A 24,723-nucleotide genomic window follows, 5' to 3' on the forward strand; every position below is an offset into this window, starting at 1 on the left:
CGAGGAGGAGTTTGGTGCCAATACTACGTATTTCCAAAACAAACTTTAACAAGGTCAGACAAGAAACAAAATGACCAACCTTACAGCAGCGTGACAAAGTAATTGTAGACAGCCAGCCAAAGGAAAAATCCCTGGTGTCCCCACTATAGAACCATATTGATGCAACATATATTGTAACATCAGGGGTATTGGAAAGAATGAGGTGAAGCCACGTTATCTAAAAAACTGTAATATCATGAGAGGCCTAATACCTGCTTCCCTTGGAGCGGGTTATGGGCGGCACCACCAACCGTGAGCACACTTTGTTTCAATTTCCCATTCCCTCGGGCTCTGTGTCTCATCACAACCCCCTGTAGCCCAGACACTGGGGGAGAAGAAGCCCATTAAAATTTAATTAATAATAATAGAGATGAAATTGCTTCACGTAATGGGATGCTGTACAAAGGACACTGGCCTAATACCACACACTATGTCATCAGAAATGCCAAGCATAACCCACAGCTGTAAGTGTCAATGTGGGGCTATTTTATGAATTTGCCAGGAGTCCGATTAGATTTTAAAGCTGAAATCTAACAAACTAGATTAGCCAATTTGATAAGTGTTGTAGACAATGTTGGAATGGAATTTTAACAGGAGAGGCTTTTTTTTTTTAGTCTAGGGAGTGTTAGCACACTAATTTTAATGGTAGATTCTTTTCAGGTCAGCTTTTACCTTGGACAGTATTTCTCAGATCGGGACATGTGGGGCTCTTAACTGACCAACAGTTTATTAATACTCTCTGAACCACTTTTGTATCTACGCAACACTTCATCGGTCAGGTAGAGATACACAAATATTCTAGGCATGTACTGAACACAAAGAACACATGCAGTCTTGCAAGTGGTTAACATAGACCAGCACTGGGGTCCAGAAACTATACCAAGGAACAAAACAAATCACCAACATTTCTTATTACATCTACTTATAATCATTAGTTATCAGTTCTTTATTCCCAGTCACACATTTATCCCACTTTAAGTAATTCTAGTAATTTTCCAAGGAATAAGCGTTCAATTGTCTTAAGACATGTAATATATATAAAGAACACAGAGTAATAGAATCTGTGAAATTAAACCTCACAGGTTCTTCTCAGTTCTGGTAACCCTATAAGGGGGAGAGGTGGTCTATGGGGCTGGTCAAATGCCCAGTAGTTCTTTTCAGTCCTGCAACTTCTTAGTCCTACAGCTTCTTCAGTGAATTCAGCAACTCTGGGGTCCCACACAGTGACCTCAGTCTTAATACCCTGATTGCAGGGCTTGTTGGCCAGGGCTACTCTCTGATTTTCTATTGGACACTTGACCCATCTATGCAAAGAGAGAATGGCAAGTGTGGATCTCCAATTGGTGGTGTCAAAGTACAACAAATCTCTCAGAAGCTTTTTTTAGTCAGAGGGATTTTATATTTCATTCATTTCAAAGAAGCCTTGTGAAATGCTAATTTCAAAGCAAGTGGCCATTGTATATAATGACCGGTGGTCAGAGACTCTAAAGGCATTCCTCACTTCCTGTCATCAGAGGAAAAGCCCATGTGGGCAGAAGCTGTCAGCCTATTTTCTGACTGAAGAATCTATAAATGTGGATTCAGGGAACGATCCTTCATCTCTGACTGTTTGGACTCTTACAGGGACGTGTACCAGATGCAAAGCTGAGATCGCCAGAGACAACCTGGGGATTCTGAAAAGACTTTTAGGAAACTTGCAGTTTATTAAATCATGGCCACAATCTGGAGATGGGAAATCACTGAAAACTGTGACTCACCTGTTAATATATTCTGCTTTAACCTCTCAATTGCTCTCATTTCCTTTTTTTAGCCAATAAACTAACACCTAATGCAGGTTCCACTTTTCTCTCCCAGGAACATCAGATCCACGGCCTGGAGGGCTGAGGTGCTTCTGTCACCATCTACCCCACCAAGCCTCTATCAAGGTCTCAGAGCTCCCCCTGTCAGTTTGTAGGTGGATAGGACTCATCTCTAGCACTGCTTGTTTTATCCTCTTATTCCCACCATCCGTGTTGTTTAGCCTCTTCCGTCTCTTCCCTCTTGATGATCAGGAGTTGCCACTCTCCGTTACACAGCCTGCAGCAGACAGGAACCATCAGCTGCTATCAAAGACCCACCCCCACTGGTATTGAAAAATTAATCAATCTTTCAGTGATTTCCCATCTCAGAGTATTTACCACTACATCCATTTTCCTTCTCTCCCACTGGCTGTTGGAGTTACTACTCAGCTACAGATCGCCCCTGCTCAGTGCATCTGCAGCATCCTGTTCCCTCCTGAGGAGCGAGACCTACGGGTCTGTAGCAGTAACTGAATTTGTTACTTACTCATGTACATTTTATGCTCCAATACTTAAGCGAGAAGAATTTGCTCTGGCAGCAAATGGCAGAGACTATTGTCTAGAGATGGTCAAGAACTTACCACTGGAATGATTTCCTGAAGGAAAATGCAGCTTCCATAAAATAGAAACTTTTTGTGAGAATATTTTGATTTTGCATAAATATTTTGATTTTTCATCAGAAAAATCAAAATTATATATTTTTTGTTTTGGGTTAATTCAACCCAAATTGGAATTTTTTTTGTTGAACTGACTCAAAACATTTAATTAAACTTTATGTCCCTATTAGAACATTGCCCTATGGAAGTTGTATCTTAGGTCGTCATTTGCCTGTGAGCCAGACTCTCTGGAGGTCTACATCTCCCAAAGTGCAATGTGGGCTCTCCTCTGACCAACATGTGTGATGCATCATGGGTGGATGGAAGCTGCATCATGGGAAACCTAGTCCATGCAGGAACCCTGGGCACAGGGGAGAATGGATGCCTCAGGTTCCAAAACTACACTTACAGGAGGTAATGCACAATAGGAAAATGTTTCTTAATGCAAAATATTTCATTTGGGTTGAGAGGGCTGGGACAAAAAAGTTTCTTCATTTCTAAATTGATTTTTTTTTTAATTTCTGTTCCATAAAAATTGACACCTCATCTTTTTGTCATGCATTGGGATGAAAACAAATGTTGAAATATCGGAATTTCCTTGCTGGATGGAAAAATCTGACTTTTTCTCTGACTTCAGAAAATCTGACTTCAGCTCTGCTTTTGAATGAGTTTGATCATTGAGTTTGTTGCTTTCAAAATACTTTGGACCTAACTCTTAAATGAGGACTCAGTCCCTGTGAGTCACTTTCAAAAACATAGAAACCAGCATGAAAGGCCTTTTCTTCTTTTACTTCAGGCTGTGACTAAAGTGACTTTTACTTTAAATGGTCACCGAAGACTCCACTTTGATCCCTGACAAACTTAACAAAACAACTTTTAGCTACATTATTTTTCTTTTAACTTTCCTTCAGGTTTTCTTTTAAACATGTCTCTGGGTTTTAAAACTTGTTTTTATTATTATAATAGTACGTATCCCCTCCTCCCTTTCCTCTCCCAGGTGCTTGCTATCATCAATATTTGGGGTATTTTTTCTCCACTCCTTGCACGGGTCAGGTTCTGGGTTCTTTTTCTTTTTTGGCTCCTGGTGTCTCCACTCAAAGAGACTCTGCACTTTGCCCAATGCACAGGGTGGCTGTCCTTTGATAAAGCCATGATAATACTTCAAACTCGAAAGAAGCATAAAGCCCAGTACACAGGAGACAATAAAATAGAGTAAATAAAATAAACTTCAGCAAATGAATGACACACCAAAAATAATACTATAATAGAAAGATGAATTGTACTGGTCACAGGAAAATAGGATCGGGGCAGGAAGGGTTAAGATGATCTAATAATTAAGAAATATTATTAACCCAATTTCCTGCATCCTAATGCTCACAAACTCATCTAACCCCACCTCCCACCCTGGGGCCTTCCCAAGGTGGATGCTGGTGCTGAGGTCGTGTGTCCTGAGATGGAGTGTTGCAGGGCTATGGTGGTGGCTGACTAAAACAAAAGTCACCTTTTAATTCATGCCTCGGTAGGGCAGGCTCCTCTCCTGATTCCATCCAGGTTCACTAGAATCCCTTGGGATCTCGGCTGGCTCCTGGTAACCTGTTCTGGGTAAGATCTCTCTCTCTCTCTCTCTTTGGATTCTGGTCACTTTACTGCTGGAGCTCCCATATCCCTGAAGCCACAGTCTCAGAGTAATACAAACTCCTTCTGGGGGGAGTGGGAATTTAGCAGGGACTGCCTGATCTGCACAGTCTCTCTTCCAGCTTCCAACTTTAAGCCCTCTCTCTTTGTCAGGCTGCCCTTTTCCCTGTAAACTTACTGTTGGGGGCTGTGCACCAGGACTGGTGGACGGCCTGTCCAGATCACCCCATGAAGAAGCCTCTCAAACTAGGCCCAGCCAGGGCTCCTTGTTTCTTTTGTTCTTAGTCCTGACTCCAAGGGCACTGGTAGCCATTTTAGCTGTAGTGCTTTTTGGTAGGGCCCCCTTGAGGTTGAGATTGGAGTTTCAGGAGCTGGGAAACCCCACATGAGGGTTACAAGTATATTGGCCAATAGTTTCAAATAAATTTAAGGGAAGAGATTTGTGGTCATGACAGGGAGTAGCCAGGCCAAACCTGAGCAGTGCTGCAGGAATCACACATGCATGGAGATTTCTCTCTCTCTCTTTCTCTCTCACACACACAAACGGGGCGGGTGGGAGTGCATCAAGTTCCCTCACACACACACACATACACAGAGGGGAGTACAGGGGGATCTCTCTTGCTGAGGATTGTGGGATTGTTTGGGGTGGAGGTTGAGAGTGAGTGTGCTTTGCTGTTCTCTGTGTGGGGGGATTTTTTTGTGTGTGTTTATTAATTTTTTGGTAGTTGTATGTTTATTTTAGGATTTCTTTTGTCTTAGTAGGCTTTTGTGTATTCTCTGGACTGGGATGGCCAGCCCAAGGCCCAGGGGACAAAGACTGCAGTTTGTTGCAGAGTCTGAGGGTTTAATGTGTGGCTATGGGGTTTGGATTTTGCCTCCAGACTCTGCCTCTGTGGAAGAGCATGTTCTAGCTGTGGGGAAGGTCACTGGGTTTAAGAACGTGAGGTATTGCCTCCCGCACGAGCAAGGCTGTGGTGTTTGTTGCTACACGTAGCCTCCTTGAGCAGGTGGCTGTGGAGGGGATTAGGATGTTTTTGTCCCTGTTGAGCCCCTCTCAACACCTGCTGTTAAAGTTGCTGTTTCTAATGTCCCTTCATTTTTAGGAAATGAGCAGCTGGCCAGAGGCCTGTCAAGTTATGGTAAGATCACTAGCCCTATTAGGAGGATTCCTTTGGGCCATAAAGCCCAGGAGTTCAGCATGTCTTGTCCTTTCATAGGCAGCTCTATATGATATTAAACTGTGCTTCCAAAGTATTTAAAGTGTCCCTGAAGTATAGGATTGGGGAGTGTGACAACATCATGTTTGTTGGCCTGTTTTCATTGTGGGAGTCTGACACATTGAGTCAATCAGTGCCCTAAGAAGAGGCAGGCTGCCCCTGGTGACCCTGTGCCTGGGAATGTGGGGGGCTCTGAGGGTAAAGCGCAGGGTGGGGTGGCTGCGGCAGGGACTGAGAGCCAGCAGGCTCCAGATATCTCTGGGGATGTTGGTTCTGGAGGGGAGGGGGTTAGTTGCCCCTTTACACCCCGGGGGAGATGGTATTACTGGTTCTGTGGCTCCTGATTCAGTGGACTCTCAGCCTGAGCCTGTCTGAGAAATGGAGGCTGAGCCTGTCACTGTGGTTTCCACGGCTTTGGTTGTGGATTCTGACTTGTTGGCAAAACTCCAGAACAAAAAACAGCCATTGAAGGCCCCAGTGGATTAGTGTGGTCAGTGCAGTCGGGGAGCGCATGGCTGCGGGTGCTGCTGAGGGTCATTCTTTGGTTGGAGGCATGGGGAATTCTTAGGTATAAGTTTTGTCCCCTCGGTCCTGGCAGGCCCCTCCCTCTGGTCTCTCTGAGGTTCCCCCCTGCCCTTGAGGTCAGTAGTGACTCTGAGTCTGAGAGGATTCTTTGGGACCTGAACTCCCTGTGTGGGGGACACCCTGAACACTACTGGTAGGTTTCTGGATGAGACTAAGGGGAAACGTGGTGTAGAAATGGCAGGTTGGTTTCCTGATCTTAATCTGTTTTTGTTGTCTGCTCAATGTACTATGAGATGTGTCTCTGTGTCTGAGGTTGACAAACAGAAGCGGCATAAACTGAATAAAGTGATGACCAAATCATGTGTCTATTTGTCTAATGGAAATGTTGGGCATTAATGGATAGAAGAACACGTGGTGGCTTTGTTTGAGGTTTGGCTGTTGTAGTTTTTCCTGTTTCTGTCTTTTTCTTATTTCTTCTGATGAGTACTGGTCTGAAGGATAATTTTGTTTGTGGCTCTCAGAATGTGAATGGGCGCAGGAACGTGAAAAAACGTAGGGCTCTTTTTGAGTTCCTGTCCCAGAAAAAGGTAGATCTTTCGTTTTTGCAAGAGACGCACACAGATGCAGGCAACCAGACTGATCGGCTGGCTGATTGCAGAGGGGAGGTTTTCTGAGTTGGATTCCACTGTAAGCACAGGGGTTGCCATTCTCTTTGCGGACAGGATGAAGATTCAGTGATCTCTCTCTGACACACACGGGAAGGGGAAGTGCAGGGGGACCTCTCTCTCATTCACCACCTCCTATAGTACTGATTATAAGTTACTCTCTAAACAATTGTCCCTGAAGACTTGATTTTGCTCCCTCCTTAAAACAGTCAAAGTTTTACCACTGGTTTGGCCCAACTGCCTTTCTGTCATGACAGGGAGCTCACTCAGATTTGAGTGGTGGCACTGTGACCCCATGCACCAGGTTGCAATACCCAGATCAGAGAGCTAGCCAGCCCTGCAGGACTGAAGGTGCAGGAGCCGCTGCTGCGGGGTGAGTGCATGGTGGGCTCTACACCCCCCAGCGCTTCTGACCCCTGCCTCCCCACCCCTCCCCCGGGCCAGGACATGATCCCCCACCCCCTAGGTCAGGGCTTCCCATGCGACTCTTTGACACATTCTGACAGGTTGCAATGCTCGGAACATAGGATTTATATAACAAATACTTAAGTGCTGTATTTAGTACTTATTATATTAATGTGTATATTCTATATCATGGGTTAGAAATATTTCATAAGCCAGACATTTTTGCACTAAAGCTATTTACTGGGTCGCGACAGGCCATCAAGGTTTACAAATGGGTCCTGAGACCAAAAAGGTTGAAAACCACTCTTTTAGCTCAGCCATGGCTCCCATGGCTTCTAGACTCCTGGCCAGGATGAAGAGCCAGGAATCTAGAAGCCTTGAGAACCTAGAAGCCCTGGGAACAGTGACTGAGCCAGGAGCCTAAGAGGTAGAGAGCTGGGGCTTCCAGAGTTTCCAGCTCTGCAGCAGGGAGCCAGAAGCCGATCCCTATCTCTAGCCGGTGTTCTCAGGGCTTCCAGGTGCTCAGCCGGTGACTTCCATCAGTTTATCAGCAAACACATACTTCTTGCATATCATTTTTATTTAATTTAAATTATTTATATACAGATTATAGTAAATTTATGCTTTAACACAGGATGTTATAATTTCTAATTTAATTTTAAATGTTTATTTTTAAAAGAAAAATATATTTAATTTAAATAAAAATCCAATTTAAATTAATCTGACTTAAGTAAAAAAAAATCAGACAATGTCTGTGATTCTTTTGTTAAAAGAAACATCAATTTTTCTCCACCCTGCTTATTCTCAATATCAGGTTTGAGGCATGAGCCAAAGCAGAGCATGACCATAGGCGTATTTCTGTAGAAATTGCTTGTTTATGTGACCACTTTCAAGTAAAGACTAAAAACAAAGATTTAAGTTTGTGTGACAGGGATTTTCTTAATTACAACAGAAACAAATGTGCATGAGGAGGTCTTTCATCAAATCTTCGATTGGAAGCCAAACACTCTGGCCATTGAGCTACCAAATTTCGCCCTTTTACAGAACCTCTTCCACAATTTACCCATGAACAGGCTCTGGCATCTCCCTGTTGAGCACTAAATACAGTATTGATTTGGTAAACAGATGTTCCATGTGTTTGTTCCTTAGTCATGGTTCATGACTCACGAGTTTGATCGTCCAGGTGATGCTCATTAGCCATCATTATGTTGGTGGGGGGGCGGGTCTCCTGTTTGGGTTCCAATATCTCAATGAAAAGTTGCTCCAATGAGCTCCTCTGTTCAGCCAGTCAACCACCAACAACTCAGGTGGTGGCTGAATGAATTCCACATTTTGTTTGCAGTAGTTGCTGTATTATTTATTAGTGAATTGCAATAGTGGAAAAATGCCTTGGCTGAGATCAGGGTCTCACTGTGCTAGGCACTGGACATGTTGTTATGGCAGGTGCCCCCAGGTGGCAGGGTTACAGGTGTCCACGTTCATTTTGTTTAAGATGTAAACAAGCTTTCATGTAATTTATTCTTTTTACAAAAATACTTTGATTACATTTCCCCAAAATAACACTCTCCCCAGACACACGTTTTAGCAATCTGCTATCCTGCCTTTGCCAAGTGTCTCTCCAAGTGGGGTTCAAACTGACTTGGGGTCAGGATCAAAGGACGACTGACTATTCCTTTTAGCTATCCAGCTGCTAACAATTCTGTTAACTCTTCTGTCCACACATGATCAGTTTAATTCATTTAAAGTGTCATTTGGAAGGGGAGGCTTCTGATACTGTAACATAGAGAAGCAAAATATGTTTCAAATAAAGTTTTAATTTGATTTTCTCCAAAGGGCTGGTGGGTCCCAGACTCTCTGTTGGAGGAACCCTTGAGCGCTGGACACCCTGGTGCAATGATCTGAGCCCTGGTTTGATCATTCTCTGTGGGTGTGTCCACACTGCAATTAAAAACTTGTGGCTGGCCTGTGCCAGCTGACTTGGGCTGCGGGGCTGTTTAATTGCAGTGTAGATTTCTGGGATTGGGCTGGAACCTGAGCTCTAGGACTTTTGAGGGTAGAGGATCCCAGAGCTCGGATCAGGAGCCAGACCCTGGAAGTCTACACTGCAATTAAACAGCCTCAGAAACTGATCCCCGGAGCCCAAATCAGCTGGCACAGGCCAATCATGGGTGTCTAACTGCAGTGTAGACATACCTTGTGAGCACAAATAGGCTGCTGAAATCTGTCACCTTTAAGAAAAGCTATTTTCCCCCCGAGACTATACCTTGGGAACAACTTGGTCAAACATCTAAAAGTTCGGAACATGTATAGAATCCCAAGCACCTATGAGGCTCACCAACTTTCAAGGCAATCTGAGTAACCATGTGGATTTTAGAACAGATAGTAGAGTTGGATTTTAAACAGAAACCTGATCTAAACCTTAACTATAGCATCACCCTGCTATAAGACAACCGGAAAGACAAAGGATGGGGGAAGGAAATATAATTATTCCCATTTTTAGGATGGAAAATTGAGGCCCATAAAGATAGAATGACTTGCCCAAAGTCACATAGGGGGATGGATGGTAGGGCCAGGCACTGAGCCACAGGTCTCTGAGTTCTAATCCAGGGCTTTAACTACATGAGCATCCTTTCTCTTGCAGAAAGCTCTGCTCATTCGCTTGTGGTTTTTGGTCTCAGAAATGTGCTTTTTGGATTGGACACGACCTCTCTTTTATATGGTTGCAGTTTTTAAAGTGGAGCTATTTAACAATCAGTATTTAAAAATTAGGGCCAGTACTCCTGCCCTGAGCCTGGCTCAGCTGCCTGGGGCGGGGGTCCCCCTACAGCCTCCCTGTAGTGGTAGGGCTGCTCTGATTGGGTCACACCATTCTGGGGCTGATCAGTGTGGAGTGGGCAGGACTTAAAGGGCAACGTTTTACCCTTTCTGAATTGTGGTTGGTTAATGGAAAGGATGAGGGGTGGTGCTTAGGAAGGAAGTCTTGCCCCAAACCTTATTCCTTATTGGTCAGTGGCAGACATTTGAAGTGTTGAGGCCATTCTCACTTTTGACTGGTGAAGAGCAAAGGGAAAGGGGTGGAGCTTAGACAGGAAGTCCCACCAACTGCTGGTTTCTCATTGGACAAGAGGTGGGACTAGGGACAGAGTCTGTAGCAGGACTTCTGGCTCATTCTTGATGCTGATGGGTCAGGCAGAGGGGCTGGTGGGTGGGGCCACCTGTCAGACCAGCTGTGATGAACCCCATTCATGCATTGATCCCCCTCCTCTGCCTTTCTCTCTCCTGCAGCTTGGGGACGTCCGCTACGTGGGAGTGCGATGTCACAGCCACTGGCTGCAGGGATCTCGCCGCTGTTCTCAAAACCAGCCAGAGCCTGGCAGAGCTGGGCCTGTATGGTGATCATCTGGGCAATGCCGGAGTGCGGCTGCTGTGTGAGGGACTGATACACCCGAACTGCAAACTGCAGAGACTGATGTAAGTAACAGCCAGCTCCCTTTAGTCTGTGCCTGGTAACACTGATGCTGTGAGTTAAACTCAGAGTACCAGTAAGGACCACAACACCCTACAGTGCTCAGGCTTCAGCCCCTGTTGAGCAGGGAAAGCAGCTGGGCAACTACCCTAAAGGGGCAGCTAAGGATCCCCCTAACTCACGGTAATTCTCTTGTGGTAGAAAGCAGGTACAGCCCACTATGTACCACCCACCCCCTGCATCGCCATGCCTCTGTGTAGCATGGAGGTGTATTTCCGGGGCAGAGTGCATGGTGCTCCACCTCTCCTAGCCCGGCACAACATCTGGGGTAACTTAGGGCAGCCCTGAGGTTCATCTGTGTTAGACCAGAGGCCGTTTTGTCCCCCACTTGGCCCAGGATCAGGGCAGTGCAGAGGTGTCTTAAAACCAGTTTCTTCAGTCTCCTCATCAGCACTGAGTGTGAAGTTGGTGCAGCCGAGGACAGAGCCCAGTGGTTTTTAGCAAATCCCAGATGCAGCATGTTTTGCTGTTACAGACACAATTATTTTAAGACCAAAAAAACCCAACAACCCAGTACTGCCAACATTAAGACATCAAAAATAATGAGTTAGACCCCCCCAAAAATCCATGAGACCTAAAAAAAAAATCTAATTGTGGTGGCGTTTTTTTCGTCTACCTTTTGCCTTTTAAACTTCCTTCTACTCCTTTGCTGATGTGTGTGAGATGATATCAGGTTGAAAAATCAATCGTTAATGTACACAGAAATTCATGCCTCTCCCTGGTTGCTCAGATGGAGACTGCATTTAATTTCTCCTCATCCATCATGTAGAGGAACTGCTATCCCTTTCCAGTCACTGTCTTGACTTTCTCCCCTCCAAATTTATTTCCTTGGATAAAAGAAAGGCTGGATTGTAAATTGTTCAAGGACCACTGACCTCACACTTGCACATACAACTTACACTCTTGTTAGGGTTGATGAGTTACAGATATACATATTAAAAAACTTGAAACTTATTCATATAAAGATATCAGCCAGGGGTGCGGAACCTATGGCTCGTGGACCGGATCCGGCCCCTTGCTCATTTTCATTTGGCCCTCGGGCCACACATGTTCAACTCACCCACTGGGGGGGACACTGAGTTTTGGGGCTTCCCCCCCGCAGTGGGGCAAGCCAGTGTTCACAGCTCCAGCCCTGTGGGGGGCGCCGAAACTCAGGGCTTCGTGCCTGCAGGACTGGCGCTGCAATCACTGGCTCATCCCACCACAGGTGGGAAGCCCCGAGCCTCGGCACCCCCCACCCCCATGGGCCTGGAGCCGCGAGTGCTAGCTTGTCCCACGTGTGTCGGGGGAGAAGCCCTGAATCTCAGTGCCCCTCCCGGGGCTGGAGCTGCCGGCACTGTCTCATCCCACTGTGGGGGGAAGCGCGGAGCCTTCATGACCCCTCGGGCAGGTAAGTTGAATATGTGTGGCCCACCATAATTTTTTTCAGTGGGTCAATGGCCCCTGATAGAAAAATGGTTCCCCACCCCTGGAATAAGTGATAAAGTCACAGTCAACATACTATGGGATTGTTTTAGCCTTTTCCAAGAAGCAGCATTTCCCTGATTTCCCCCAACCACCACGTCTCTGCCAGAGACTAGACAATGCTCCACCCCACAAATACTCCCCCTCTTCCTCCAGACCCCCCTTCAATATGCTCCCTTCTGACCCCCCCATCGCCCTGCAGCCCATTTTCCTGCACCCCTAAATCTGTCTCCTTCTCCCCTGTTACCAGATTTGCCCATTACTTTGGGGTATGCTCATTTATTAGGGTTACCCTTCTGGGGGTGGGGTTCTGTAATTCTATCAATGTACTGCTTGTGTCACTTGTGTTTTCATATCGAGCTCTACTTCTCCCTTCTGCAAGTCCCCTCCCAATGGAGATATCCTGCAGGACCTAGGTTCCCCAGGGCTGGGTTCCTCCAGCCCCAGAATTAGATGAACACACACACACACATTAACAGAGCAAGTCTTAGTGGACCGGGTCAATCAGCACTCCCAAGCTGAGCCCTTATATGTCCCTGGACTCAGCAGTCTGGGTCGAGCAGCACTTCCAAACTGCCACCCTTGTATGTCACAGGTTCAGCACGTCCCTATCCCCACTTTCACGTTACAATTGCTCTGGTCAGAACCCATTTGATGAGCAAACCCCACAGTATTTTTGGGCGCTACAGGGATCTTTAGCTTAGGTAAGAGGAGCATTGCTGCAGAGTAAATAGGGAAGCCAAAAACACAAAAGAGTAAAGTTCAGAGACAGAGGGAGGGAAGCAACCAGCTTAACCATAAAAGTTATTTATTGAATAATAGTGATAACCACACAAGGAGAGCCTAAACAGATGTAACCCTTCTGCCCGTCAGAGTTGGCAGCAACAAGGGCTGGGTTCAATATCTAGGGGATCCATTCCAATAACACAATGCAAACCGGCTCGAGCCCCCACCCAGTGACCTGGGACAAATATATACCACCCCCGCTGGGCGCCTCCAAGAGGCCATACTTCCCCTCTCGCAAGCACATAGTCTGAGTGTAGCAAAAAGCCTTTTAATAACAGAGAGAAACAATGTGGCATTATGTTGGGGAAACACCACCAACAGGATTCATAACACAACCCATGAGCAAAAAACCCACCCCAAGCAAATTGGGGCATGCCCTTTCCCTTTGGTTCTTGAGTCCAGCAACCCCAAATCACCCAAAGTCCCAAAAGTCCAATGACCCAAAAGTCTCTGTCCCTGGTCAGGGCAGCCCCAGAGTTCGAAAGTTTATCTGCAGAGCTTTACCTCCAAACCTGGGTGGAGATGGGGGCGGGGGTAAGAGGCACCTTACATGATCTGAAGCTGAGCGCCCCACAGCTCCATAGGCCTTTGCTCCGCTCCGCTCCACGAACTGCTTCGCTCAGCTCTGCGGCCCACACGCAGCTCCCGCTGTCCCACGAACTGCTCCGTATCCCACCAGCAGCTCCCACCGTCCTACAAACTGCTCCACCAGCCTGTCCACAGGGCACTCCAGCCATCCCGCAAATTGCTCCACAATATATCTTCAGGCTCCCCCACTACTTAACACAACGCTCAGTGAGTTCAGCTCTTAGTCAGTTCAGCTCTTTGGTGAATTCAGCTTGTAGTAGGGGAGCCTCAGTGCTCGTGCACTATTAGCCCAAAGTGAGCTCAGCAGTCTGTAACTAGACTTCTAATAAAATCAAAATGAGCTCTGATATTCCACAGTGGAGAGAGGAGGAAGTGCAATTACCATGTAAGGCCCTCACAAAGAGGCCCATGCCACCAAGTATTAATACTTGTCCCCACCCTCTCTCAATTCACAGAGTTTTGGAACCCATGACCCTTGCCTAGCGAGTGCTGCTTAGTTGATGGTGAGTCCCTCCATCATAAGAAAAGGCCAAGTACAGTTCCAAGCACAGTTCCCATAATCAGGATAATAACAATTTATTCTTCCTGCCCCAGTAACAGAGACACTGGGGATCGCACAGCAGCCAAAGTGACCATTTGGGCAGCTATGGCCTCATTCTAGGCGGGGTGGGTGTGCCTATGCAAATGAGATCAGCCCCTGAAGTTCTTTTCCACAACTTGCCACACCTCACCAGCAGATGTCAGGGTGGATCTCATCCTGACACTGCTTACATCGACATAACAGTTACATTATTAAAGATTATAAAAATTGATCAAACAAGTCAGGGTTCAAAAGTTATACCTGAGGTAGAAAAGAAAACAGAGAGAGAGAGAGAGAGCTAGGGTCTCACCACTGCATGAAGCTTGAACTGGTCGGCGTTCCCAGGTGATGGTGGTAGCTCAGGGTCCTAAGTGCTGGAGACAGACAGAGCACCCAGCACGATCAGTCAGAAGAAGATGGAGTCCCAGTGGAACTGATTCAGAGTTTGGATCCAGGCATCAGAACACTTACTTGAGCGAGAGTAGGGTTTTTTGTAGGGAAACAACAGTGGTTCAAGGGAGAACACTATATTTGTTTATGGGTAAACTGAAGACTGTGGGGTTTTCTTTAGGCTAGACAATAGGAACTGATCATTCCTGGCTATGGGTGGTGTTCCTTCCAGGGAGCTCACAATGTAATTAGGCAGCTTCAGTAGTTTGGATATCAATCAAGGATTTATTACTAGAATTGGTCTGATAACTGCTGAGCTGGGTGTGTTCAGGCGTAGGTTCATTAACATCTGGAGCAGAGGTCCCCCAGGATGCAGTGCTTCCCTGGTCCCAGAGTTCAGCACAGTTCTTGCCTTGGAATCTCTGTTCTCCATGCTGTATGCTAATGGAGATGCCTCCCTGTCCCATCTTTGATGCAGATGAGGCAAGGTGAGTTGCCTTAATCCTAAACCCCTCCTGACAAGGGTGATAGGTGTGTCTCCCACCGCCTTTTCATCGCTTTCTGTAAGTCCTTTAAGCAGAGGCGGGGGGGGGTGGTCCTTCATGAGTCAGACAGGCTGGATACTGTGCCCTGGTTCCCCAAGAACACAGAGCTGACTGGTATCACCCCCCATTGCCCTGCTCCCCCTCACTCTCTCCATCTACTTTTAGCACTGTCCTTGGAGCACCTCACAGTCCCTGTGCCCTGTCTAGCCCCCAAACCAGAGTGGCAGCCATTTTGCCTGTGAGCATGGCTTCCATGTCATTGAAAACAGTGGGAGATGGCAGCCAACTTTATCAAGGGCAGCCTCACTTCCACGAGCAGATGGACTATAAGGAAATGGCAGCCGTATTGCTGGCTTCAGCCACATTGGCCGTAATAGGAGATGGCAGCCATTTTGAATAAGGGAAAATGTGCAAGTTTTTGCCTTTCATCATGTTTTCAGGTCAGGGTGGGGAATTGCCAGTATTGCAAACTAGTGATTTTAGCACAACTCTTCCATGTGGTCCAGCCACTAGAGGGGGACAGAGCCATGCTGGGTAAGGTGGATTACACTAGCACATCCCTTTCCATAGAACAGGACTGTCAAGCTGTCTGGGGTGGGACTTAGGAGCGTGGACACCTCCCGAGAGACAAGTCACTCACCAAGGGCGATTTGCATCCTAGATCTCACACCAAAGACACTGGCATCCAATCCTATAGTAAGCTATTGAGAGATTCATTACTAAGGGTGTGTCTACACAGGAACGTAAGCCCAGGTTCAAGCCTAACTGCCCTTGTGTCCACACATCCATTGTGTTAATCTAGGACTCAAACCTAGGGTCCAGGACGCTGCAGGACTGGAGCGTCCGAGCCTGTGTTAAGCTGAGACCTAGGGTTCAAGCCCTATTTCTTTCCTCTGTTCACGTGGCCCGAACTTGACTCGGGTCCCTCCAGATGTATCCCAGAGTTCCTTGAGGCAACGTCCTTAGTCCTTTCTATGCGGACAATGGGTAGTGCAGTCTGTTCTACTCTATTGGAAACAGAAGCCACATCGCCCTTTGCAAACTGCAGCAGCTCAGACCAGCATTAAGCCATTGTCTGCTGAGCAGCGGTTTGCCAGCACACTTTCAGCGAGCCTGCAGGTTTTCAATGGAGACTGATCAAAAGAAGTTTTTTGCAAAGAGAGCTGCTTCCTGGTCCCAAGAGCACAGCCAGATTTTGGTGCATGCTGCCCAGATGCCCCTACGCAAACAGCCCCAGGGACGGCAGAGCTCCCGGCTCAGCATGGCTGGGGGAGGATGACCCCTGACACCCTGGCTGTTCCCCCTCCCTACAGAGCACCCGCTTGGTCCCCTCTCCTCTCTCTGCCCCCCCCCCCCACCCCGCCCTCCCTGGGGCTGTGTGTGCAGGGCGCCTGGGCATCGTTCACTGTCAGGGCAGCGAGTGGGAGCCAGCCCCAAAACCTCCCCATAGCCTCCTGCACTGGTAGCTCTGTCTATGGCTCCTCCTTGCTGCTCTGCAGAGCTTGCCTGAAACACAGAGCAATGCTGACAGGTGGGAGGCAGCTCCAGCTGCCAGCATCGGCATTGGCTCCATGGATGCTCCAGGGCTCAAGCACCCACAGAAAAAAAATAGGGGGTGCGCAGCACCCACCAGCCATAGTGGTTCAAGGCCCTGGGGCTGGTCACCGATCACTTGCCAGGGTGGGCCCTGTTGTGGGCGGGCCGGGGGGAGCATCCACCAGGAGAAATAAAGTCAGTGCCTGTGGCTGCCAGGATGTTGGGGGTCATCCCTGCCCCAGCCATTCTGAACTGAGAGCCCTTCTGCTCCTTCCCCCTTTCAAAGGCAGCCTCATGGTCCGCTCTCTGTCCCTGTCTCATGGGCTCCCCCTGCCCTCCCTGGGCTGCGTGTGCAGACGTGTCCAGGCAGTGTGTACTGTGAGAGCAGTGAGTGGGAGCCAGCCTCTAAACTTCCCCACAGACTCCCGGGGATCCCTTATCCCTGCCTCCTGGGCTGTGGCAGGATGGTGGAGCACACTGCACCCCAAGCCCTGGGGATACACTTCACCACTCTGTAGCCAACAGCAGCCAGGCTGGGGTCAGGGGGTGTTTTTCCTCTGAAACCTACATTTTATGTCAACCTTCAAAACAGAAATATATAAAAAGCCAACCAGACAAAATCACCTTCATTGAACGGCCCACTTTAAAAATTAAGAATTGCAAAGTTTCATTTGAATAGTTCGACAGCCCTGGAGACTGACGTCCTAATTATCCTCAGAACAGGAGCACATGGGCATTTTCCTGCCAGTGTGACTCAGCCTAGAGGTGGAGAGCCCAGTTCTCAGATTAGATGGCAGTTCAGTATCTTGACAAACTGCAGTCGTTCTACTGAGATAGACACCAAAGGAGCTAGTTATGCAGTTTCTGTACTCGTGTGTCCTTACGGGCACCCAAATCCCATCAACAGCACCGTCACTGTTAGGAAATCGGGTGGGCAGTAAGTAGAGTGCAACACATTCGTAGTGCTGGAGTGTTTACACTGGAGGGGGAGCAGGCGCTAGGCACTCTGGGATAGGGTTACTTTGACTGGGGTCTGTGCACGGCAGTGTGGGTGCCAGAGTCCTAGATTCAAGCACAGGTCAGAAAATTCTTAACCAAGGGTTAAAATGCAGAGTGAATGCTCAAGCTCCGGGTTTCCAGACACAGGTCAGGTGACTCACGTCCCACTAACCCTGGGCTTCCACTCCTGTGTAGACACACCCCCAGAAAAAGAAATGAGAGTTATTGAGAGGTTAAAGCAGGTAAAAATGTATGTACAGGTGAGTTACAGTCTATAATTTCAAAAGGTAGCAGAGGAACAGGGAACCAGTTGGATCACGTTACAGTTCAGCACAAATGGAGCAGAACTTCAGAAGATGTACAGAGCAGGAAGGAGGCATGTGTGGGAGTGGACACTACTAGTGGTAACTAAAATGAGAATAAATATAAAAATTCAAACAGTCAAAAGATGAAGAATTTTCCTTGTGTCCACATTAAAAGCTTCTGCTCACAGAAACCAGGTAGTCATGATGGCCGTACTTGGGTTCTTTCTTCATGGCGGGAAAAGAGGAATGCACTTAGAGACTGGTCTTTGATCTCACACACAGTGACCATTTGCTTTCAATGTGCAGGAATTAAGACCTTTCTGTTCACCGGGCCAGATTTCCAGTTAGGCACAGTAGGCACGTGCCTTGTGGCGCTGTCATTCTAGTGGTGCCTAAAAATTCAACATTTGCCACTCCCGGACCCCGGCAGGGGTGGGGCGGCTGAAGGGGAGATGGCCCCACGCAGCCCTGCTGAAGCGCTCCTGCCAGCAGGGAAGGCAGAGCAGCCCCCTGTGGCAGGGGAACAGCTCAGCAGACCAACACAGGGGGCCGTGCCAGGCAAGTGGGTCCTGAGGGAGCCCGGTCTGGATAGGCCCCACTCCTGTTCCTGCTCCAGCCTGGCTGATCTCTGTTCCCGAGGGGCCAGAGCGATCCCTGACTGTCCCTGGCCATGCTGCCAGCTCAGCCCGGCAGGTACAGTCACCTCCCAGCGGAGCTGGTGAGTGTGGCTGGGGGGAAGGGCACAGGAGAGTGGGTCTCTGAGGGAGCTTGTGGGGTGGGGCCTGGGCATTGAGGGAGTTCGAGGTGCTGAGCAGTGGGAGGCTTGTGGGGGGTGCTGGGCACTGGCGGGGGTTGTGGGAGGTGGGGGAGGTCTGTGTGTGTTGAGTCGCTGGGCAGTTGGGAATCTGTAGGAGGCGCTGGACAACTCTGGTGGTGGGGCTGTGCGGGGGGGGCGGGCGCTGGGAGGTGGGGGGTGGTGGTGTGCAGGGTGCTGTGCAGTTGTGGTGGGGAGGCTGTGGAGGGGGTATCTGGGTTGGGGGTGCGCTGAAGATGCTGTGCCTAGGGGCATTTAAGGTGTAAATCTGGCCCTGTCTATTAGAGTTCTTAATTTGCATTAAACACAGCTTCTTTCTTGTTTGATGAGTTACTTCCTTACAGAGGCATATTCAATGCAAATGCTTGTTATTCCATTAGAACAGGGTACAGATACGTGGAAACAATGCATGCTACATCCCACCAGATTTTCATGAAGTTTAAATACTAAACACATTCTTATACATTTAACATTTCCTTTGAACGATACTAAAATACCAGTCAGCTGGTCTGGCTTCCAGCTATGAGTTTGTCAGTTCTTAGCTGATGCCTACGGCCTTGGCCAGAGCTTGCCCTTGGTTTATCAGCATCACAAGCACCATGCTCTGAAGTGAGCACTGGCTCCTGCTCTACCAAACTGGCTGCAGACAGACAAACCCCATTCTCCTGAACTGACTGTAAAAGTAAATACAAGAGTAAGTGAAATATTCCTGTCTTCCTGCAACCAGGCTGGAGTTTGAGCCCCCACCTGCATTTTAGCAGCCTCAGGCCAAGCCTACATGACAACAGCTGCTAAAAGCTCACCCCCTTCAAGAGCTGTGTTACTGAGGGGAGGGGGGCGGGGGGGGGCGGGTGAGGAGCCCGTGCAGCAATGAGAGCTGAGATCAGGCGGCTTCCATAGGGAGATTCTCTGAGCTGGATTTTGCAGCCCCTGCTCCCTGTGAGTGCTGAGTAGCCCCACAGTGATCAATGGGACTGTCCCTGTCAGTAAGTGCTCCCCGCACTGAACAAGGGCTGCACAATCCAGCCCTTTATGTGCAGCTGTCACTGCCCAGAGCTCACAGTGTCAGTGGGGTGTGTGTTGGGGGGGAGCAGACCAGGCTACAGGCTGCACCAGCGCTTCTCCTCCCCTCCCCCAAGTGAGAGGCACCTGCTGGCCGTGAACTCAGCAGGCAGGGGCGTGACATTGACACAGATCCTGTGGATGCAGCTCATGGTGCTTCAGAGGGGCTGTGGGCTCAGGTGTTACGGCTGCAGAGAGTTACACGTCCTTTTCCTTCCCTGTTTTCCCCACAGCTTGAAATATGTGAGGATAACTGAAGAAATGCGGGCAGAGCTGGATGCTGTGAAAGACACAAAACCTGACCTGGTCATACAGATACGGTAGAGCTGGTGAGCGGGAGCCACGGCACCACTGCAGCTCTGACCTGGCTGCTCTGCCACTGGCTAAAGGAGCAGCTGGGAAGTGGGAGAACACCTGCCCCTATTAAAATTAAACTCTGCCAGCCCCGGGGACTCTAGCAGCACATGTCAACATCTGTGGCACGGGCTGGGTAGAGATTGTCAGGGCCAAGCCTCCTGCATGAAGGCAAAAGGCTTAGGAATAGGGGTTGGGTTTGCTCTATTCTCACTGTGCAATGGGGTAGCTGGTTTTTTGGGGGGCGGGGGGGGGAAACAGAAGGGAGAAAAGGGATCAGTCCTAGGAGAGGGAGAGATGTGGGATTATGAGATGCAGGGGTCTGGTAACCTCCCCTTTTCAGTCTGTCAGTGCAGGGGGGAGACTCAAGAACCATCCTTGGATCTGAAGGGGAACTGTCCTGCTACAATGGTTCATACTATTACGTGTTTATTTACAAGGGGCTTGTAATTTTACACAACTCCACAGCTATTAAGTGGAAATTTTCTCTATCCATCTCCAACAGCGGTTTATCCTAGATGTATGTTTCTGTCAGTTTTGCTGGAGTCCAATAAAGCTCATGTATCAAGAAATAATGCTGCACTTTTAGAATTTCTGTTAATGCATAAAAGTTTTCCCATACTCTGCAGAGCGGGCCGGGGGGGGGGGGGGGCGTGGTTGGCGGGCGGGAGTGTCCTCAGGGATGTTTCACAGAGATTTTGTCATGGTCCTAGTTTCTTATCCATGCCAGTCAACACTTTCAGAAGCTTGTGCTGGCAAAATGACGGTTTGGCTAGGAAAAGGGGAAGGGGGTTGTTTCCCCCCCACTTTCTGGGTGCTCCTGGCTTTTTCCGAAAAGTGGTGAGAGTAACAACAAAGGACCCAGAATATCCAGCTGGGAGGGGAGAACAAAGGAGCAGGGCAGAGAGATGGTTAAGGACAACGTGGCCCATCACCTGGTATTTTCAAAAGCCCTAACAGGCACCCCGTGCACCCAGACAGATGCTGCTGCTCTGGTGCATGACCGAGGAGGGACAAGTGAACACACTCACCTCACAACTACTCCCTTGCTCATATGGATACAACACACATGCAGGCCCCATTACACAACAATTAAGATACACACTGTGTGTGTTTGGGGGTATTTGTTTGTGGGTTTGACCAGGCAGGAGGAGGACTGGACTTACCTTAGCTCTGTGCTAAGCAGTATTAGAAGACTATTACGTTTTGAAAGTAAGTTCATGTGGTGGACAGGGAATTATGTAACGTGGAAACCTCTTGACCAAATGAGTCCAAATTTGAACCACAGGCTCTACCCTGGACCTTCTACTGGCCTAGCAATTTCCAGGCTTAGCTAATTACTCAAGTGGATTTTAAAGCACTTTCAAAACTCAGCTGTTCATGACAACTGCAACAGAACCCCCCCTGTAATTGAAAAGTGGCCTCAGGGAGAGTCCTAAGCTAGTTCACACACTGTGAGTGTGGATGATGATCCATTACACGCTGAGTGGCACCTCTGCAGCTTTCTCATACAGCAGTCTTATCAAAAGGGTTGAAAACAGCGCAGAAGGGTGAGACGTTTTAGGGAGAGTCCCAGGACTACTGGTGAAGTTATTGGACATAAAATCGGAGCCTCCAGTGCAAGTGGAGGTGGATTTTCCTAGGCTCTGTCTGCCTTCGGGTGCTTGGAGGGACAGTAATGCCTGGCTGAGGTGTGACTAGCAATGAGAGTGCAGAGAAGGTGTCACCCACCTGTTTTCAAATGCTCCTCATCTCTCATTGTTCTCTGGGGAAAGTGTAGAGCATCTTATGTCAGCGTTTAACATGTTTCTGCTCTCTGAAGACGTGTGTATTTGTTTCCCTCCATACCAAAGGCAACTTAGCTCAGCAGCCATCAACTGGATTTTTCAGTATGTCAATTTGTAGAATTCGAGCAGGCCCTGGAGCAATTTATCCTGTTAAACCTGGACTGGTTTATATGGTAATTCCTCTGTTATAGGACTGGGATGGAGCCAATAGGTTGCTGGGTCACAAGGGCCAAATTCTGCCCTTAGTTACATCCGTGCAGATCCACTGACCATAGAAGTTACACATGGACAAGACCCACGATCTTCCTGCCAGCGCAGGATTGTTCCTGCAGAAGCCAAAGGGGCTCGACAGGGGGTAACTCAAAGTGGAATTTGACCCAAACACACTCTGGGTGATTCTCCCCTGCACAGCCCCATGTCCAGACAGCTGCGTTTCAGCAAGGCTGATGTGAAGATGGGTGTCCAGATCCCGCACCAGACATGAAGGGGTTAGGGATCTGCCATGGATTCGTGTAGCCCTGCGCTGCCGCACCTGCCAGGCACGTCAGGGCTGGAGGGAAGGTTCAAAAGGGAGAAGCCCGGCCCTGCAGGAGGTGGCTCTGGGAGGAGCACAAACCTCTAGTCCCCAGCTCCCAAGGTGAGGCCTGGCCGAGAACAGAGCCTGCTCCCATAACTGCGGATGGTCCAGGCACCCTGAGGGGAAGGTGAGTTGCGCTAGAAACAGTCGTCTCAGGACACTTTCTGGGGGTGCCCAGAGGACATTGAGGGGGCTGTGGCTGGCCAGAGGCTCCCTGAAGGAGTCACAGACGTGTTGTTGTAGTAATCGTTGATCCCTCGAGGTCGAGGATGACTCTTCCACGGGTTTTATAAAAGTTGCTCCTGTGAAAGAAGCCTGCATGTGAGTAGTTTAATGTGGGGGAGCCATTGCACACGGCAGCCACACAAATCTTGGCGGAAGAGGCACCTGTGTCCGGTGGCAAGGAAGTCCAAGACAACCAGGGGTTTCTCCTCCATTGCAGCCTTCAGCTGCCTCTGCAGCCGCTGAGAGGTGATCCTGCTTCATCCTCCTGCTCTGTCATTGGGTCTTTGTAAGGCTGAAGGGACCTCAAGAGGTCATCCAGTCCTCTCCCCCACTGGGGCAGGGTTAAGGAGGGGAAGGCCCACGGCACATCTGGGATGGGCTGTTTGCTTTTCTTGGGGTTTTACCCTTCTCTGGGCCTAGAAGGGGTTAGCTCCAGTGCACCCAGCCGGAGAGGTGAGTTTCTGTCTCTCTGCCTGTTCTGCTGACAGCCTGGTGCCGGCTGACGAAGGGCTGGGTGATACAAGACACACTTGTATCCCACAGGGGGCGCTGCGGAGGGAACATGCCCTGCACAGACAGGTTCATTTCCTGGTTTTTGGTGCTGTCACACTTTGCTCCTGCTTTGCTCTGAGCAGACAGTGAGCCCTCTTTGTCCAGCTGGGGCAACACTCTGGGAGTAGGGTATGGAAACGGTCACACTGCCTGGCGGATTATCGGTGTTTGACACCATCTCCCATAATTCCCCATGGCTCCCAAAATGCCTTGCCTGATTTCTCACAAGCCATTGCTGAGCCAAGAACTGTGGTATAAGTACCCAGACAGCATCGAAACTGCAAAGATAGACTCAGTTCTCTGTGTGGATACAGGGTAAAGCTGCCCTGTGGTCAGATAGCGAGTGTGGAAGCACCGCACCATGGCACCCGGCCCTGGCACCGTCACTGCAGCACTTCTGGGTGCTCCAAACCCTTTGGAGTTACGAAGCAGCAGCTCTTCCCTCCCTGCCTGCCCCTGTCAACCAGTGCTCTGGGTGCCCAACTGGGTGCCCCCTAACCTGCAAACAGCTGCTGTACGTCCTCCTGGGCTCCAGCAAGGACTCCCCATTGGGCTGGCCTGCCCCGTGCCTGATCAGACCTGCCCAATTCCCTCTGGTGTCTCCCTACCACCCCCTTGCTGGCCTGGCCTCTTCAGCTCCTCCTCATTCCTATCCTGCTGCATCAGCTCCTCTTCCTGCCTCTGCTCCCCTGCCCTCTGGAGCCCACACCCTGCCCCCTGCCCCCTGCCCCAGGTGCACTGGCTCCCTGGCATCACTTCCCTCTGGGTCTGTATCTATATCCACACACCTGCATGTGCAGCTTGAAACATTTCCCCGTCCCTTCTCAGTTCTCACTCCATCCCCCTCCCCCACTTCCACTCCCAGCTGCCACTGATTTCCCTTCTCTCTGTGACGTTGTTCAGGAAGGAATAAATTCGAGTCCCTTGTGGGGCAAGGCTGTGAGCAGTGGCTGATTCCTCCTGCCAGCCCCTAGCTCACAGCAGGTGGGGACTCCAGCACTGACCTTTAATCACATGCTGTTTGTGCGGTAACGGGCCCTGCGTGAGAACCCTGTGCGCAGGAAAGGCCTCTTCCTTAGCAGGCAGGGAAAGACCTCGCTCCTGGTGCTGAGCAGGGCTGATCTTTCCAGGAAACCCCACCCCTTCTCTTCACTCCTTGGGTTTATTATAAACAGCTCAGGATGTGGAATTTGATCCTTGTTCGCAAGAGGTGGCCCAGAGAGACCCCACCCTTTCTCCTGGTCTCCATGGGACCCAGCTCTTGTTCTCCAGCCTATTTACAGAGCAGGGAGCCCTCCCAGCCTCTATTCTCTAAACCCATCACACCCCTCCACTGCTAGAGACCTCAGACCCAGACTCTCTGGTCTGGCCAAGCTGCACTTGGTGCAGGGACAGAGTTTAGGGGAGAGGGTGGAAGGCTCACACGTGGCTGTCAGCTCCCTGTGTGTTCCCCTCACCCTGGGGCCTGGCGGGACTTAGAGAACCTGCAGCGCTGCTCTAGGTTGTGCCCGGCTGCCTGTGACCCCAGGGGGATGTTCCAGCAGCCAGGGATTGCCAGGGTCAGCTGAACTCCAGCCTCCCTGCCTTTCCCCTGCTCTCACCCCCTGCACTGGGGACAGCAGTGGGGTGAATAGGAGCCACGGTGCCAGCGCTCAGGCACCTGGGGATTCTCCAGTGCAGGGGAACCCTCAGGAAGTCGGCTGAGTGGCTCTA

The 24,723-nt window shown here is 49.3% G+C and overlaps 1 protein-coding gene across 1 annotated transcript in view; it reads left to right on the top strand.

Annotated features, from left to right (window-relative positions):
* The window catches only part of LOC102943820 (NACHT, LRR and PYD domains-containing protein 3), a 194,752-nt gene extending 174,311 nt beyond the window's left edge, over window positions 1-20,441 (top strand). The window contains exons 12-13 of the mRNA XM_043549318.1: window positions 10,206-10,391; window positions 19,749-20,441. Coding sequence (XP_043405253.1) covers window positions 10,206-10,391; window positions 19,749-19,839 — 277 coding nt within the window. The 3' untranslated portion in view covers window positions 19,840-20,441. The remainder of the gene's footprint in view (window positions 1-10,205; window positions 10,392-19,748) is intronic.
* Window positions 20,442-24,723: the final 4,282 nt, after the last annotated feature.

The sequence above is a fragment of the Chelonia mydas genome, chromosome 6, assembly GCF_015237465.2.
Source record: "Chelonia mydas isolate rCheMyd1 chromosome 6, rCheMyd1.pri.v2, whole genome shotgun sequence".
In the NCBI taxonomy this organism is placed as follows: domain Eukaryota; kingdom Metazoa; phylum Chordata; order Testudines; family Cheloniidae; genus Chelonia; species Chelonia mydas.